Raw genomic sequence first — 19,889 nt, forward strand, 5'->3', positions numbered from 1 at the left:
GAAAGATTGTAGGCCATATGCAGTTGTTCTTAAAGGTGGTAGATCTGCTGTATTCTGGTTTCTGAAAGAGTAAGTGTTTTCCTTTAAGTGAATCAAATCATGGAGATAAACAGGACAATCTTTATTTATAATTTTGAAAACTTCAATCGCCAAAGATCGCATTCTTCTTACTTTTAAAGATGATAATTTTGATTTGCAGAGTAGATCTTCATAACTTGCTGAATTCAGGTGTAATACCACCATTGATTTTCCCTTATTAGTCTTTGTTAAATTTGCACTTTTCAAAAAATTGTGTAGAATTTATCTTTGTTTCAAATAAAGAAATACTTGACATGAGTAAAGTTTTATCCTGTCCAGTTCTATAGAAAAAGTTTCACATAACATTTCATTGCATATAAGAAAATAACCATCATTGGAAGTTAACCAATCAAATTTCTCCCCTTATTCTATCTGTGTACAAGGTTTAGTCACCATGTACACTCAAGATTACAAAATTTTCTATAGAAATCACAAATAAAAAATAATGGTGTTTTGAAATACCCAAGACATATGTTTATGACTCAGAAATAGTTTTACTGCAATAAAATGTAAGATTAAGTACCTACAACGGTCAAATTCAAGGGAATATTTTTTTAGACCTACTTTCGTAACCGGATGTGACGTACCATAATTTGGTGGTATTACACCTGAATGGTCTTCATAGATAAACCTTCGTGCTCTCTCTTGAATTTTCTCTATCTTTTTTGTATTTACCTCCCCACAAAAGTGCCAAACTAGTGGGCAGTAATTAAAGTTGGACATTATGAAAGAATAATAAATTGTTAAGTTTCCGAGTTTAGTCAGGTGTTTACCTATTCTTTCTTTAATACATTTAATTGTTTGGATGCTTTTTTTACATATTATAGAGACATGTTCATTGAAATTTAGTTTAAAATCTATTGTTACACCTAGAAGTTTAACGTTATCTTTACACTCTATTTCATTGCCTTCTAGTTTAAATTTTAGGTTTTTGTCTTTAGTTTTTTTACCTACAGCTATTGCCTGAAATTTTTCTGGATTTGCTTTCATTTTATTTATTGAGAATCAGTTTATCAAAATTTTACTTTCATCTTCTAAAGTTTAAATTAATTTATCTAAATCATTATCTGCGTATGAAAGGGTGTTGTCATCTGCATAATTATAGAGTTCACTTTAAATTTATGAATAAAATAGAAAATGTCATTTAAAAAAATATTAAATAATGTTTGCCCTAATATTGACAACGACAAGATAACGTATTTGTTTGAGAGAGAGAGAGAGAAAAAAAGCTTTTAAGTTTGTGTTTTTTTTTAAATACGGAATAATGTTAGTATACTCTTCCAATTTAAGTGTATGCATTTATGCATTTCGGTCGATGTCTTGACGCTTTTATACAATATAATTTTGGTAATGAGTCAGAGCTTCTGACCGGAAGTGGATTGTGAATCAATGAAAACATGGAATGTTAATTTTGACAGTTGTGAAGAAAATGTTGTACCCTTGTAATTTATATGAAAGTGGTCAATCGCAATGAAGAAAATAGTTTAACCTATCACATAACAATGTCATCGTCAGGCCTGTCAATAAATGAAGCGGACATTGTCCGTTTAGTATTGGAGTTTCTCCAAAACCGGGAACTCAACATCTCCATGTTGTCGGTCGAAAGAGAAACGGGGATTGTGAATGGAATTTTCTCAGACGACATGTTATTTCTTCGTCAGCTTATCCTAGATGGTCAGTGGGATGATGTCATTGAATTCATTCAACCTCTTGGTTCGATCGATGGTTTTGATTTGCAGAAAGTTCAGTTCATTGTTATGAAACATAAATATCTTGAGTTGCTTTGTATAAAATCTGAACCAAGTGCATTTCAAAATTACGAATTGACAGTAGATGAAGTTGTTAAATGTCTAAATAGTCTTGAAAGTCTTTGTCCTTCAAAGGAGGAATATAATGTTTTATGTTTGTTACTGACTGTTCCAAAACTATCTGACCATTCTGAATACGTAAACTGGAATCCAAGCAATGCTAGAGTGAAATGTTTTAATGACATATGTCCGTTTATTGAGAAATTCTTAACTTCTGAAAAGAAAAAAACACTTGCTGAAAATGACCGCCTAATGCAGTTGATTCTAAAAGGGATGTTGTATGAATCATGTGTTGAGTTTTGTCAGACCCAAGCTACAAGCACCAGTAATGAAGGGAACGAGGAATTAGAGTTGTCATTTCCTTCGGTATTTAGTAATTCGGGATTTAGTGATGCTGACTTAAGTTTATTATCTTGGTTACAGTATATACCATCAGAAACATTTTCTTGTCCTTTTGAACAGAAACCTTTGAAGGTTGATGTGGATCCATTAGTAAAACCATCACTAGAGGCTTCATGGTCAGAACAAATCTTAGTAACACCAATTAAACCAAAAATGTTTCCTCATTCTGCTGTGCCAACATCACGACCAAGATCTGCTGACTTCATGACCAGATCGTTAAACCCTCAGTTTGATGGTCTTGCTTTTGGACTTTTAAAGAGAGGACCTATTAGTATGACACAGTCAATTAACACACCTAGTTCTCTATCACGATCAATCACTCCAGGCTTTGGTCTGGATGGTGCTAATAAAAACCCAATGTTAATGTCAATTGACAGAATGTTTTCACAAGGAGAAGTCTTAGATACAGAAGCATCAATAAGTGTGTCTGAAGAACCTAAATCACCTTTATTAAAGTCATCCAATGCTTACTCTGCTAAGAAAATCTCTATTGAACCTACAGGTAGAAAAACACCACCAAAAATTGCAACACCTCCAATGTCTCAAGCAAAACGGAAAAGTTTGACTGGTGATCTACAGTCACCACGTTCTCAATCCCCAGCTAGGTCTGTTTCTACAAAGGAAAATATCAGTGAAGTCTCAGCTAGCACAGAACTTCTACACGAATACCAAAAACAAAAGCAAAAATTAAAGGAAAGGCTTGAGAAACAGGATGTGGAGAGAGAGAAAGTTCAAAGAGAATTGATGGAGATAATGAGAAGACAAGATGAAATTGTGATTCAGAGTCAAGAAAGGCCGTTTCAATCACAGGGTAAGGAATGTAATATGAAGTACATGTTTTACACTATTTTGTGTATTTGCACATATATTCATGTATATTGCCTTTTGACTTGTACATTTCTTGACTACAGTACATGTACATGTATTTAAAAAAATTCACAAAATGATGTCTTTATTCGATTTGTGCATATCATGATGCAATCATTTGCAATGGAAATTACATTTAACATATGTTTAAAGCCCTTGATAATGATACATTTTTGTACATGTATATGTCTTTTACTAATATTCTGAAAAATATTAGGGTGAAATATTAACATTATTAATAGTGCTTTATTACTGTGCTTATTAAAAAATGAAGAAAAAAAACCCTTATAAGTTGGATGTACATGTAAATGAAAAATTTGACAAAAGCTGTGGTTAGTCATGTTAGTGGAAGCACAGGTATTTTGTTCTGTCTAATATATAGTATATAATACATGTTGGTAGATGCATCTTCTTCTTTTTGAAAAAATGTTATTTTGACTTCAATCTACATGTACATCCTGAATGTACATATTTTTTAAACACTTAGCTTTTTGTGTTTATAAGTTTATCTTCATTTATCTTCATTTATTTTAAATTTATGTTGTATTTATAAATGTTGTACATGTATACTTTATTGTTCACTTTCCTCCCCAAATACATGTTCAAGTTCTGACCTCACTTATTGATTCTTGTTAATACATGACCATGTAATACATGTACATGTATTTATTGTCCTCTGGCAAAAATTTTGATTCAGTAAGAATAAGAATATTGTATTTATTTGATCTACACTTTTGTACAATGTAGTTAATTCATTGTTACTTAATTTTGTAGCCATATTTTATAAAATGTTTATTTAAGATTACACCTTCACTCATATACCAATATACACATGAACATATAAAACTACATGTAGTCATGTACATGTATGATAAAGATGATATCAACAGACAACCTGTATACATGTATCATGTGTACATTGTTTCTTTGGAGTCAGAATAAATTTTACAACTCTAGATCTCTTTTACCAATGCAAACATGCATTGAAAAATAAATGCTACATCTTTTTTTCCGAGAGAACCTTTGATAATTTTATTTTATGAAACTTAAGTTTACTACAGCTCCTGTGATCTTGTCCAATTTCATTATCACCCCTTCTTTACGGGACATTGCAGAGAGTCAGAAAACTTTGAAATGGTCCCATGTGTCCACCATGTTAAAAAATTAATGTAAAAATGTATAGAGGACATACAAATGTACATGCATGTACCAGGATTTTTTTCATCATCATGATCATAGGAAACAGAATACTATAATTTTTTCTTAACTTGTTACCTTGATAACATGCAAAATTTAAGCTTAAGAATTCAATATAATTACAATTTCTCAAGTTGAATTGGAGTTGACTTGTCATACTAGGCAAATGAAACTGACAAAGTCTACATGAGCTGTACTTTAATCATATTTTTTTATAATGTGACTTTTTTGGTGTAATATTATTTATAGATGTTGTATGTATTTTCTTTGTCAGATGATTTCGATTTAGATACACCACAAAGAATGGCAGCTCTGGCAAATGGCCCAGTATCAGCACCAGTGACTCCTTATTCCCATGAAGGTTACAATATCTTGGATACTCCACAGTTCACTCCCTTTATAACACCAACAAATCATAAAACACCCCTCCAAGGACCCCCTATTTTTGATTTAACAAACAATATTTCTGATAGTGAAACAGATGGCACATTCATTGAGAATGACAAAAACAATTCAGTGGCTAATACAAGTAAAACAGTAAAGGCCTTAGTTAATCAGGAGGTGAAAGATAACTTGAATAAAGACTGTTCAAGGGGAAATAACTCTACTCTAGACCAAAACAGCATTGTTGAAAATTCAGATCATCAAAGTGATGCAAATAAAAGAAACAAGTCCATATCTTACAGTATACCAACAGAAAAATCTGATTTGAATAAGATTGGTAAGTGAAATGTATAAACTAACAAGAGAATTACATATACCATATACATGTATATAATATAACAAAAGAATATTTCAAGATGGAATTGGTTATAATAAGGAAAATTAACCTGGCTGTCCATCCCATAATTTAAATACCAATATATATATATATATATATACATAACAAGTCAAAAAGGGTACAACATCACCATAAAATAACTATAAAATATACAAATATTAGATATTTCGGATAACAGATATCCTTCTTCAATAATAGCACGATGTCAAATGAATCATGTCAATTCAAATTGAGACTCTATCAAAATCTTGATTTATACAATTTAAGCGAACGCTGGAACAATTTTAAAATTTCCAAACACACCGCAAAGACTACAGAAATATGCCAAAAATAAAAATAGTTATTTACGATGTGAAATGGCACAACTTTAGATTTCCAAAGGATGTGACAGTTGAGATGTAATAACTGCATTGAGGGCAGTCTTCAAACAAAAAAATCAAAATAATCAAAAATGTCCTTACCGATCCAGGATGGTATAAATTAGACAACGGTAGGGCAATTACAACGGAAACTACATATTAAAGCCTTCCAAACGAATAGCAGTCTAATAGTGATTGAAAAAATAAGTTTTGTATATTGAGCATAAATAATATTACATGATCCATCGCCTTGTAAGATTGATCGTTGACTATTTATTCAGTCATTCATTATATATATACATATATATATATAAGCTAGAGTTAGAGGAGGGGATAAGGTATCTGCACAATGCTAGGCGGTGTTGTGGTAGAAGTTAGAAAAAAGTACAGGTTTCAGCTAGGTAGTCTAAATTATGAAAGGAAATACTAGTACATAAATTGATTTTTTTTGTGTTCTGAAAATGGTCTAGTAAAAAAACATGTCAGATGGTAATTAAAATCAGAAAAATTGCAAGAAACTTGAACAGCATGTACATGTATGGACAGAAGGTGTGACAAATTCTGACGAAAAACAAAAAGAATATTTTTTACACGGTTAGGCTCAAGTGCTACTTTGCCAAGAAGGAGTGGACCAAAAGTAAAGGGAAGTATTCAAACCACTGGCACAGTTTGTCGTTCAAAACTGACAGGAACCAAAAAACCTGGTCTTAGTCCAGGACCTAGCACTCCAAAATGCAGTCCAAGCAAATCTAGTCCAGGACCTAGCACTCCAAAGAGCAGTCCAAGCAAATCTAAGACATCACCAACAAGACCAAATTCACTGAAAGTACCAAGCAAATTAGACAAAACTAAAACTGGGTCTTCTCCCCTTGGAAGCAGAGGTATTCTGCATGATGCATGTATCATGCATTTCCTGTGGGTCAAAACTAAAGAAAATTATTAACCTCAGACCTGCTTTAATTTTAAACACTGGACCAGAGGGCTTTTCTGTTGATTTGCATGCAATATTTTTTTTTATGTTCACTGTTTCAGTTATATTTTCTATGGCATTTATTTTTATTTTTAATTCTGAATGTGCTTATAGCATGTATGGTAAATATATATTATTCTTTGTTTATGTAGTTTCAAATGATTTCAGGAAAACACAAATATGACGAGAACTCATCAGCTGTAGAAATTATTGTATCTGATAAATAAAGTTTTTATTGACAAACAACAATAAACAACATAAATCAGTTGGCTTTCTTAGTTCAGTCTTTTTTAATAAGGACTTAAAAAGATCTCAAAACTATATATACTTGTGATTATTCACTGGTATCCCATGATCCCCATCACTCATGCCATTCCGATAGGTTATTAGATGTCAGTTGCTTGTTGATAAAGTGAATTGTAGGTTTTTTCTTAAATAATTACTTCTGAATTCATTAGAGGTGATAGTGATACATGTAAGTCCACATGAAAATAATATACATTTGTATCACAATAGCATGACTAGAAAAATCAGATATTCAAAGTAAAAATATACCTATTTGCTATATGGGAGCTTGAAATCTTTTTGAGGAAAAACTTTTAAACTAAAATTAGATAGAAAATCATTTTCCAAATGGTGTAAATATTGAAAGGATCTTTTTTATTATTTAGTACATGTAGTTCACATTTACTGGATATTTCCCATAGGAATTAATGCAATTACAGAAACTGTATGATATTGATTGAGTATTGTGTATTAATTATTCTTTTATTTATTAACGGAGCTCATCACTTAATGACTATACTTATTGTCTTGGTGTGAATTAGAATAAACAAGCTTTCCTTTTCCTGAATAACTTATATACCTTCCATGCAATGCCTATAAAATCTACATTGTATTTATATATGCATGGATTTTGACACACATGGCAAGGGATTTTTTTTTCTGGTTAATTTTAGAGATTTTAAGATACTTATTTACTTATTTAATTTGGATATGAATATCAGTATTGAAACATCAAACATTAGAATACTTTTTAGCTTCAATTGTACCTTATCTGTCATGTAATATCATACATGTCATATCAAAAGAAGTCTAAAATTTTCAAAAGCAATATTTTTTTCTCAGATTACAGTTGATTTACTACCACTTTGAAGCATGATATATCAAGTGCCATATATCTGTTTTCTATGAAATGTTATATATATATGAATGTCATGTGTGCTCCTTAGAAACCAAGCCCCATAGAGACAGTCCAACAACAGTCCAACATAGAGCAAGTCCAAAGCCAAGTCCAGAACAAGTCACATCTAGTCCAAGGAGGCAACCAAAACAGGTATACAATAATGCAAGGTATTATAAAAAAAATGTCTGAACTAATTTCTCAGTTGACTAAAACAGTCAAAAACTTATTCCTTTATACATGTATACTAGAAAGTAGTCTAAACTGAAGTCAATTATCAGAAAATACAAAAATAACTTTAATACTGCGGAATATTTTCTAAGAGTAAAAAAAACCCAACAGAACCATCCATCATTTATTCAAAGAGTTGGTTGCTAAACAAATTATATTGTAAGAAAGGTGGACAAATGAGATTTTTTATGCCCCACCTACGATAGTAGAGGGGCATTATGTTTTCGTGTCTTTGGGTTCGTCAGTTCCTCCATCCGTTCGTCCCACTTCAGGTTAAAGTTTTTGGTCAAGGTAGTTTTTTATGAAGTTGAAGTCCAATCAACTTGAAACTTAGTACATATGTTCCCTATGATATGATCTTTCTCATTTAAATGCCAAATTAGAGTTTTTACCCTAATTACATGGTCTATTGAACATAGAAAATGATAGTGCGAGTGGGGCATCCATGTACTTGGGACACATTCTTGTTTTTAGTATGTCTAATCATAATATGACTAATTTCAGATTGAAAATAAAAGCAACAAACCAAGATTTGTACCAGTAGCCAGTCTAGAAGATGCTCAAGCTATTAGAACTGTTACCTTTCACCCTGCAGGGAACCTGTTTGCTGTTGGTTCAAACTCCAAAATACTAAGAATATGTGAATTTCCTGATGTATCTAACCTAAGGTTTGCTTTATTTTGTTAGTTATATTTTTGAATGTGGTTAAGTTTGTTACCATTGTTTGATATAATGTATTTCATTGCTATAAGGAATTACAAGATGTGATTGAAGTGATCATATTCATAATTTTGTACACGGAAAAATATTACTTTTTTGCTCACAGTTAATATCAAAACATCTTCCATGCGAAGTTTCAGGTACATATAAGAAGGACTGGAATAGTTGATATATAATAATTAGTTTTAAAAAATAAATATCCTCATTAGATACCAGAATTAAAAAAATTGTACAGACACATTTTTTATTAAAAAAAAAATAATAAAAAAAGTAAAACAGGCTAAATAAAGTACAAAGTTAAATATATTGAAGTGAGATAAAAAAAAAAAAAATCTACAGTGCAGCACAAGGGAATATGCTTGCAAAGGTATGATTTGAATTCTCTTGATTATCAGATGTCATAACCTCATATTTGGATCTTTTTAATTTCAGTGAAAATTGTATCGTAGAAGATGCCAAAGTTGTTCATAGTAAGAACAAGCACCACAAAGGATCCATATATTGTTCAGCCTGGAGTCCTATGGGAGATATTATAGCTAGTGGCTCTAATGATAAGACAATTAAAATGTTCAAGTTTGATGTAGATAAAGGCACTGATGGTAATGACCAAATGTTTATTAATACTGACTAAGTTATGTTGTAAATAATTCAGTAGGGAGTTATAAGCTTGATACAATTGAAAATATGTATTTGCACTGATATTACATGATTAAAAAGAAAAAACTAAATGAGGAAAATCATGTTGATAAACTAATTTCTTATAATTATACCCCCGCTTTAAAAAAAGGGGAGGGTATACTGTTTTACCTCTGTCTGTCCTTCCGTAAGTCCGTCAGTCAGTCCGTCCGTCTCATGAATATTTTTCGCCGCATTTTTCTCAGGAACTACAATACAAGGATTTCTGAAATTTGGTTTCAGGGTTTATCTTAGTCAGCTATACCATGTGATGCGTTTTCAGATTGATCACTTGACAACTTTATGTTTACCGAACACTAGTATGATTTTACACATGATAGCCAAGTTGAAAATTTTCGTCACATTTTTCTCAGGAACTACAATACAAGGATTTCTGAAATTGGGTTTCAGGATTTATATAAGTCAGCTATATTGTGTGATGCGTTTTCAGATTCATCACTCAACAACTTCCTGTTTTCCGAACACTTGCATATTTTTACACAATTAATATTATCCACTTGCAGCGGGGGTATCATCAGTGAGCAGTAGCTCGCAGTTTCACTTGTTTTAATCTTTTTCACTAAATCAATTACATACAAACCGCTGAAATGTAAGAAAATAATTGTGAATAGACTGATAATTTTTAAGATGTCCGGTACTGAAAATAGTTTACCTGTCACCTGAACAGGTGAATTTCAGCTGTCCAACAACTAATTAGCCTTGATTAAAATTAGAAAGTATTGAAGTAACGGTTGTTTTAATAGTAATTAATCATCATGTCACTTTTATGACCGGAAATGTGTGGATAATAAAGGCAAAAGATTGGGTCAAAAAGATCGTGAATTATGTCAAAATAACCCAAAAAGCCTTGAAACTAAAAAGTAGATGACCGTTTCATGCTTTGCCCAGCGGTACCTTTACCGGACATTATACAAATGACTGGAATATATGACCGTTTTGGAAGCCCTTAGGAGGTGTGATAAGAACAATCATCAGCTTCAGCGTTACAAAAAAGTTATAAGATCTTCTAAATGTAAAAAAGGCATATCCTTTTGGCAAATACCCTAGCTGCGTTTAAAAATGAACGATATTCATTTGATAACAGTAAATTGGTGAAAAATACACTGGCTATTGACCAATCAAAATCCAGGATTTTAACATAAGGTGTAATTAGTTTATAAATGAACTTGAAAAAGTCTCAATTACAGGCAACTTTAGAAAAATCATCTCTCTTTATATTTTCAGGACCAGAAATGGAATTAACATGTCATGATGGTACTATCAGAGATTTAGTTTTCATGCAAGATACCATAAATAGATCATCCTTATTGGTCAGTGGTGGTGCTGGTGATTGTAAAATCTATGTTACAGATTGTGAAACCGGAATGCCTGTCAGGGCAATGATGGGACATTCAGGTAAAGAGGGACTCAGAAACTTCCACCAAAGATACATGTGATAATTGCAAAGCACATAATTAATTATAACATAGATATTTTTTCAAGGAGGAATGATTAGGCAACTTTTTAGATTTTATGAATTTGAAAATGAACAAGGTTTTATAAATCTATAAAATAATATCTAGAAGATATTCATGAGAAACTAGACTGATGTGAATGGTGATACAGTGGTGCATCCAGAACTTTTCATAAGTGGGGGGCGGGGGGTCTCCAGTCATGCTTCAGTGATTCCCTATATAATTAACCAGATTTTTCCTACGAAAGGGGGCTTGGGCCCACCAGGGCCCCCTGGATCCGCCTATGTTATTAGTGATAGGCTGTCAGACACCCAGTGTCTATATGATTTGTTTTTGATCCTGCAGTCCCTCTTTGTACCTGAACTGCTAGAAAGAATTTTTGAAACTTTTACAGAATCTAACTCTCATAACATTCTTTTGCTCCTTTTTTTTTCTTCTTCCAAATGCATTATTACCTTTTTGGTCTCCCAGTAGCATACTGCCTAGAGTGTTCAAGGTCGTGATTTCCATCCTTGTCCAGGTCCATAAAAAAAGCGTTATCAAATATTTTAATTTTCATTAAGAATCTGTTTTCATGATATCTTCTCTGCATTTTAATATTTATATTTTGTGACTTGCTCTTATTAGCAAGCAAAGCTCAAAAACTTTATGTAATTTAGGTATCCAATACATAGACTTGGAATAGGGTATATTTTTACTATAAATTTTTCAAATTAAATGAACTAACTGAGTCAATATTAAAGTTTTCCTATTCAAATTGTCTTTCGAAATGATAATTTGTTAAAAAAAATTAATATTGTAAGACCACAAATTGTAAGAAGAGTTCACATATATAAATAAAATAGCTCATCAAATATTTATTATCAAAATAAACATAAAATGTTGTATTGTGACATATCAGGGGAAATAACTCAAAATAATCTTCTTAAAAATTTTGCAGTGTTTAAATACCTACTAAAAATAAGACAGTAATTCATTGAGATGTGACTTGTTATTTATCATTAATTTTGATAAAGAAAATAATTAATAAAGTATACCGGGTACTTGTATGAAATTATCTACAGAGACAGGTTGGTTGCAATCTTTCAGTTTCTAAATAGAAGTATTAATTTAAGAAATAATTGATGCAAGCTATACTTTATTCAGGGGCGGATTTAGGCGGGGGCGTGGCAGGCGTGCGCCCCCCCCCTAAAATTTGCAAAGCATGGGTTGACTTCAACATATTTAAGAATCAGAAAAGACCATTCAGACAAACTTTTTACATTCAAAGTATCATGAGTATATAAAACAGTTAGTTTAACAGAATCAACGTGATTACTAATCAACTGACTGTCTACGCTTTATTAAAGTTCTATAAATAATTTCAAAGGAAAGTGTCAAACGCGGAGCTGCGTTTGATGACAAATATAATAGGTTTTAAGCAGTCAAAGCAAAAACAAATGTTACATTGTATTTACGGTTTTTATAATCAATTTGTTTGATAATCGAAGTTCCAAAACATCCCTTACACACTTTCACAATTTCATCATGACACGGTCAAGAAAACAGTCGGCAGGTGAGATTCTTTTATAATATCTGTAATGAAAGATAGAAAAACTGTTTCAAGCGAAAGGTTAGTGTATTAATTTGTATCTCTGTGTCTAAATTTTCGTTTGAAAAATATTTTGGTCAGGTGAGCAATTGTGATCTGTCTCGTCTCGCTTCACGTCCGTCTGTCCACCGGTCTATCTGTAGAATGTTGTCATGTGCAGACTATGGCGGTTTCAGCTTGAAACTTTAACTTTTTCACTAATTTTACCACATTATACGTCGAGATATCTACATTTCACCCTTTTAGAAAAATATTTAAATATTTTTACCAAAAAAAAACCTCCAAAAATTTTTCGCCTCCCTCCGCTCGGCCATTTATAAATATTGCGCCCCCCCTAACTAGAAATCCGGGATCCGCCCCTGTTATTGTAGTTTAAACATAGGTAGGCATTATATTTGTGATTATTTTTGCCCAAGAGATAGTGAGGGTTAAAATAACACGAATGTAATGCCTACCCATGTTAAAACTACAATCAATGCACACGTCTAACAAAGCTTGAGTGTTTTGTGTTTGTATTGAAGTCCGTCCTCATTAAACTAGAATATAAAACATTAAACTTTTATTTTCATATTGCAGGTCATGTTTATTCATTACATACAACAGGAGGCTGTATGTTTGTCAGTGGGTCACAAGACAAGACTGCCAGATTCTGGGACTTAAGAGCTTCAACAGCTATTACAGTTGTACCCAGTGCTACAGGTAATACACAGATACAACCTTTTTGAGTCAGTAGAATGTCATATCTTAATGATTTTAGTCACTCTAAATTCAGAAATTTTTATTTGTATTTATTATTGTCAGTGTTGAAAATATTATAAAAAGAAGATAATCTATTCAAATATCTTTTACTTTTTTCTTGACTTTAAGATTTTGTCTAGAATTTTGAATATGCATGTTCCATCTTCTCCATTTAATGTCATTCAATGCTTACAGCAATCACAGGGGCTACAGAGAACACTTTAGAAGATTGTATTTCAACTATTAAGAAGAACAGTTTTTTGTGAATTTATAATTAAAAATGTCCTTGCTTAAATAGAACAAACATTGACTAGATCAGATTTTCAAAAATTGCAGGGGAGGTAATATTACGACCTGAGATTACTCACTGTAAGACATTATTTTTGTTTTCAGGAAGTGCATTTGCATCTGTTTGCATAGATCCCTCTGGCCGTCTGCTAGCTTCTGGACATGAAGATGGCAGTATAATGCTGTATGATATTAGAGGCTCCAGAGGGATACAGAACTTTAAACCTCACAAAGGGGAATGTCGATCGGCAAGATTTTCGATGAATGCATACTATCTTTTGTCTACTTCGTATGATCAAAAGGTTGTTTTGACAGATTTGCATGGTAAGCCTGTGTTTTATAATGATTCATTTCAAAACTGTTCAAGTGTATTGGGAAAGATGGCTCTCAATCCATCTGAATTTGCTGTTCAAATTAAGAGTCAATAGATATAAGAAGATGTGGTACAAGTGCCAATGAGACAACTCTCCACCCAAGTCACAATTTATAAAAGTAAACCTTTATTGGACAAAGTACCATCTTCAACACAGAGCCTTGCCAATGCACTCCCAGTTCAGGTCTTTATTTCATTTAAAGAACTTAATTGTAAAACTGATTAAAGGTGAAAGAATTATCACCAAACAGCTCATTCTAATATTTTGTTTTAAATACTGAAAGCCAACTTCTTTCTTTGATCATGACAATATATTATAGATAAACTGAAAAATTAGAGGAGCACATGAAAAATGTAACAAAAAGTAAAATAACAAAAATACTGAAATCTGATGAAAATTCAAAACGGAAAGTTCCTAATCAAATGTAAAAATCAAATGATAAAACACATCAAACGATGGAAAACAACTGTCATATTCTTGACCTTGTACATGCATTCTCAAATGTAGAAAATGGTGGATTGAACCTGATTTTATAGCACTAAACATCTCACTTGTATAGCATCTCATCAAATTCCATTATATTTATAATGATGCGTGAATAAGTTATTAATTGAATTTTACATCTGATGTCTTATATTCATGAAGATATACAAATCATTCATTTCAATTGTTGTCATTGATAAAGCAAAACTTGCACATTGTTCTAGTTTTTTTTATTACAAAAAATAATATTTACTCATGTTTCTGTTTTAGGTGACTTATTAAAGCCTTTACCAAGTGTAGTTGTTGCAGAACATCAAGATAAAGCTCTGCAGTGCAGATGGCATCCCTCTCAACTAGCATTTGTTACAACAGGGGCTGATAAAACTGCAGTATGTTGGGGTCTTCCAGTAGTCTAAAGTACAAACAATAGCCTGTATATAACTGCTCAGGCCTTTGTCTTTCTTTAATTGTTATGCTTATAAGTAATACACGGGTGTATTTATATGAAAGAGTATTGATGAGTTCACAGAAGTTTCAATGTGTTCATGGTGACATTATAGTGTTGGTATAGATCTGATCCATTGCAAGATGTAATATATTTAATCGAATTTTTTTGTGTATTTATTTGTTAATTTATTAGTAAAGCATAGATTCATAGTGAGTATTGTGTCCTTTTGTTCAAACTTTATTATTTGCAAATCTCCAAAACTTGTTCTCAAATTTCTATGAATCTTTCAAAAAATCACCATTGCCTCTAAATGGTAATGTGTACTAAGTTTGTTTTGTTTTGTTAAGATTTTAAGATTTCCAATAGCTAAAATAGAAATAGATCTAAGTTTTACAAATGAAAAAGTGAGGTATGCATTTAAACTCTTCTCAAATTATTTCCAGTAAATCAGTTTTTCATTCAAATTTTCCAAATTTTGTTGTTTATTAAACATAAATTTGATTGGTAATATATTTGTCTAAAACAGACTTTTTTAACATTAGTTCAAACATCTGTAAATAATTAACCCATATTAGAAGATAATGATGTCAATAGTGGAAAGTTTTCTATTGACAATATAATACTTTACATGAGTCCCTCCTGAACTTTACTATAGCTATAAATTTTATGGTACATTTCATTTAGGCAAGTGGGTTAGTGTTAAGGTTTTGGTTGTAGTAAAATCTATAGTTTTTGTGCAGAACAATCACGATCCTTGTTATGTATTCACAGAATTCCATGAAATGTATCAAATATATGATCTATTACATTGTCTCCATTTGACATTTTAATCATTTCCATATTGCATTCAAAGAAGCAAGTATAAAAATGTAAAAATATTATGAAAAGATGATGTGGTATGATTGCCAATGAGCCAACTTCCTATCAGATATACTGATAAGATAAATACTGATATTTGATTTCGTGGTTTTGCCGAAGTCTGCATACAAGCCTATTGAAATTTTTTTATTTGTTGAACATTTAATTTTGTGGTTCATCTATTTAGATCTGTACCCACGAAAGCCAAGAAAATTGGTTTCCAACAAATAAAAATGAATCAACAGTATTCAAAGATCTTATTAACTGTGCCGAATTGATAATCTTTCAGACAAAGTTTATTGGAAAGATCAATACGTTTTTATGGATCATATCTACAATTACAGGCTCAGTAAACATCATCATTGTAAAAATAAGAATGTGCTTTCTTGTAATAAGTTTTTTCTGTTCGTTGTTCATTACTGATAAGTATCTGTTTATTAAAATTTTACCAAAGTTTTAAGGGAGGAGCCAGAATTATGAATATACATGTAAATCATGTACTGGTATATGTACCAATAAAAATGGCAATATATTTACAGTAGTCAAAATAATTATTCGGAGAATATTTATTTAATTGGTAGAAATATAAGAATAATGCAGTCAATGTCTTTATAAACATTAAAACATAAGATTATTCATAAAACCCAAAACAAATTTAATTTTCTGTACAGCTGAACTTGTCTTGATAGTTTTGAGTAAACTGCTACATTTATTGTCTTTTTTATTAACATAATTTCTTCCATAACAGTGAAACCTGTTCAAATAAACTTACTCTAATCTAGCAAGCTGTGAGTGAAATTATTTATTGAACATTGATGATTTTTAACTGATATATAAATTAAAATATGTATTATAACCTATTAAAACTAGATCTTATTTTTACACAAATGTTTATCCAGAAGATGTCATGGTAGACAGATTCCACTGTATACTGTTTCCAACCGAACTTTTGCTATATAGAACTGATATTAAAATTAACTATGCAAAAACACATGATGCATAAAATCTTACTTGTATGTTATGGTGTGTGTACTCTCAAATAACTAAATAATCCATGCTATTCCACTGGATTTGTCTCCGAATTGAAATACAAATACATGTATGAGTAAGATTTTTTGTTAATGTGCACACAGATCTGTCTCTTGCCATTGTTTTTTTATGTTTTATATTTATAGTTTATTATGATCTCAGTTTAAATGCTTTATCAAATGTGCTTTTTTTGTTTTTGTTTATTATTTATTTATATTTGACATGAAATTCTACAATATCTGTCCCTAGAAATGTTACGTCCAAAGAGTATTTCAAGTGCTTTCTGTATGTATGTTTGTTTAAATTTATTTTACATACTTCTTTCTTCATTTGTTTATGAACATATATTTAAACTGTGTGTATTTCTCTTTTATGTGTCAAGATGACTTTCACTAAGTCATTGCTTATATAAATAGGTCTGAAAGATGATTCTCTTTATGTTTTTAGTATAAAGAATTAAAGTTGACCATAAAATAAATCTGTATAGATTCCACCACTGCATCAAGTGTAATACCATATTTTTGCACTGGAGGTAGACGAATTTTCAAATAAAAAAAAAGGCTTTTCAAGACATATTCTGATTTGTCATTATAATGGGTTTTTTTTAGAAGTCAAATGATTAAAATGTTATGAAATTATGAAATATGGAATTTTCCTTTTTTGTCTGAATTTGTGAAGATGTATTTATTATTTGCTTATCTGATTGAATGCAAGGAATAGCATATATTTGCAGTGTAGAGTTTATGGTTGATTAAATTTAAAAGTAGTGTACTGTTACCTTGTAAATTAAGAGTTTTTGCCTTAAAGTGAACTTTTGAGAAACCTTTCAACACATATGAAAGCAAAATCTTCCACCTATATAATGTACCATCTTACACCTTTTTGTTTTCTATATCATTGCTATTTCATGTTTAAGTCTAGTTGTTCAGAAAGGATCAATAGTTAAAATATATTATTTATTTGCAAGATAAAACAAAATGGTATATTTAATATTAAAGATGTTTAAGATGTTATGGAATTTATTTATTGATAAGAGTGGTTATATGAATAAAATAAAATAAATGCTGCACATTGCTTTGCGGTTGAAAATATTGTGCAAGTGCTTCACTTCCTAACACATAATGAGTATGTTTGCATTGCAACTAACAAGCATCAACTCTTCAGTGGGAGCCTCTTGATTCTTATTAGTTGAATGTTCTTAGAGGGGGGCAGTTGACATCAGGATCGGATGTTTTTAAGCTCAGGATTTCAGGATTGATCCTTTAGGGATTCTGGAATTCTTTTTTTGAATTTCGGGATGTCAGGTTTTAAATTTTTTTAAATCTGGGACCTCAGGATTTCATGTTTTTAAGCCCAGGATTTCGGGATCAGAACCCCTCTGACCCCCCATTCTTAGAGTCTGCCTTCTTAGATAATTTCGTGTATAGGAGATAAGATCACACATTTTGCTAGAAAAAATCACCATTGTTTTATTAAATTTATCCTGTAAAAATTGATATATATTTATCAATACACTGAATTGTATGTACAAAGTAATCTGTTTAAACTTCCCAACCATTTGCCAACTCTGTATAACTAATTCTTTAAAAGTTGTTGACCTAATTGAATTTTGATTTTGATACTTTAACTGTAAAAAGAAAGGTAAAATCATTGAAATAAAAAAAAATGGATTTTATCAACTATTCCAGTAGAAAAAAAACCCTCATGGATCAATTCCATTTTCCAAATAAGTTTTTGAAAATTTGACACTTATGTATTGTTTAATTAGTTTGTAGATGTTTAGGAGCACACATTACTTACCCTATATTTAACTGGAAATAGAAAATAAATTGTTTGGTGGAAAAATTTAAGTATTGCACAATAAAGATGTAAAACATGTAAAATATATTAAAGTCACATTTTTTGCATGTGGATATTATGGAATTTACAAATACTTATACTTTGAAAGAGAATTCTAGGTATGTAGTCATATTTTTATGTATATGTAAGGCACATGTTAAGAATCTACACAAGTTATCACACATTATTATGCATGTTGAAAGAGTGGTCTGCTATAATACTTATGCTTTGTGTATTTGATAATGTCTGCTGCAAATAAAATTATACGTGAACTAGCAGTTGTATTTGTGATCAAGTCCAGCTAATATTAATCTGGATTAAATTACCAAGATGCGAAATACATGAAAATGAAAATAACAATTTGCTTTTAACTTAATTATATTATTTTTGTTAGTTTAAGTTTTATTGGTACAAGATAAAATGTTTGACAAAAAAAAAAAACAGTATTTGATATTATATTGCTCTGACAAGACAGTTGTAAAAATAGGTAAAATTACTTGAATGTTTCTGTTTTACTTGAACATTAAATTCCATTATAATGACAATGATGTGTGAACAAAACAAACAGACATAGTTGGTAAAAAAGTCAAAAAATAGGGATACAGCAGTCACTATTGTGTTATAATCTTAATCACTATAAAACAGACAAATATGATATAAGGAAACACTAAAAGTCAATTAAAAAAACTTATTGAAAATTTATGTCAAAGTTAATATAAGATTATATTGCTTTACCTCTTTGTTACTGGCTTGGTTTAACAGTATGAAAAGCAATAGATCTTTTTGTATTTTCTATTCTAAAAACTACGTATTTACATTTATGCTACACATTTTCTCTCAGTAATATGCTACAGTTATAAAGTTACTATGTATAAAGTCATGGATTTTCAATAGACCCATACACAATAATGACTGCAGTACACACCTATGATTTCATTCAGTATTTTAAAGATAAATATAACAATACGTCATCACTCTTTAGCGTTCCATGATATGATGCCAAAAATAGTGTGATGACAATTAATTATTTGGCTTAGATGGTACATATGGGACCTTAGTGTTTCAAAACTGGCAAAAAATTTGTCTTTGGTTTATTTTTTATAGACCAGTAAACAGCATTAGGAGGAACACTATAGCAATATTTTTGTTTTCAGCTAAACAATTTAGACAAAAATGCAGACGAATAAAATTATGAATGGAAGTGGGGAATGTGTCAAAGAGACAACAAACCGACCATAGAACAGACAACAGCAGAAGGTCACCAATAGGTCTTCAAAATAGCGAAAAATTCCCGCACCCGGAGTCGTCCTTCAACTGACCCCTAAACAAATATAATTATATATATATACTAGTTCAGTGAACTATTTTCTCAAAGACATTTATTTATCTAATTGTATGAACTAAACCAGTATTTTTGCACTCAACCAAGATATTTTGTTTCTCCTGCGACATAGGTATTATTATCAAGCAGCGACATAAACTGTACTCACAAAGA

The 19,889-nt window shown here is 31.0% G+C and overlaps 1 protein-coding gene across 2 annotated transcripts; it reads left to right on the plus strand.

Annotated features, from left to right (window-relative positions):
- Positions 1 to 1,443: 1,443 nt before the first annotated feature.
- Positions 1,444 to 18,672, plus strand: LOC134707580 (WD repeat-containing protein 47-like). Of its 2 annotated transcripts, XM_063567481.1 has the most exons (10): positions 1,444 to 3,099; positions 4,627 to 5,073; positions 6,092 to 6,373; positions 7,695 to 7,798; positions 8,381 to 8,544; positions 9,029 to 9,195; positions 10,517 to 10,687; positions 12,914 to 13,036; positions 13,469 to 13,687; positions 14,491 to 18,672. In XM_063567481.1, the coding sequence occupies exons 1-10, from the start codon at positions 1,530 to 1,532 to the stop codon at positions 14,634 to 14,636; spliced, it is 3,393 nt and encodes a 1,130-aa protein (XP_063423551.1). In that variant the 5' UTR covers positions 1,444 to 1,529; the 3' UTR covers positions 14,637 to 18,672. The 2 variants fall into 2 exon arrangements, with proteins under 2 accessions (XP_063423551.1, XP_063423552.1); XM_063567482.1 differs by lacking the exon at positions 6,092 to 6,373.
- Positions 18,673 to 19,889: the final 1,217 nt, after the last annotated feature.

Source organism: Mytilus trossulus, chromosome 2 (assembly GCF_036588685.1).
Source record: "Mytilus trossulus isolate FHL-02 chromosome 2, PNRI_Mtr1.1.1.hap1, whole genome shotgun sequence".
NCBI lineage: Eukaryota > Metazoa > Mollusca > Bivalvia > Mytilida > Mytilidae > Mytilus > Mytilus trossulus.

Excerpts from the sequence above, each read along its gene's own strand:
- LOC134707580 (XM_063567481.1), top strand. The coding sequence starts at position 1,530 with ATGAAAGTGGTCAATCGCAATGAAGAAAATAGTTTAACCTATCACATA. Across the intron at positions 9,196-10,516 it reads TGTAGATAAAGGCACTGATG|GACCAGAAATGGAATTAACA; the intron begins GTAATGACCAAA and ends TTATATTTTCAG. Across the intron at positions 13,037-13,468 it reads AGTTGTACCCAGTGCTACAG|GAAGTGCATTTGCATCTGTT; the intron begins GTAATACACAGA and ends TTTTGTTTTCAG.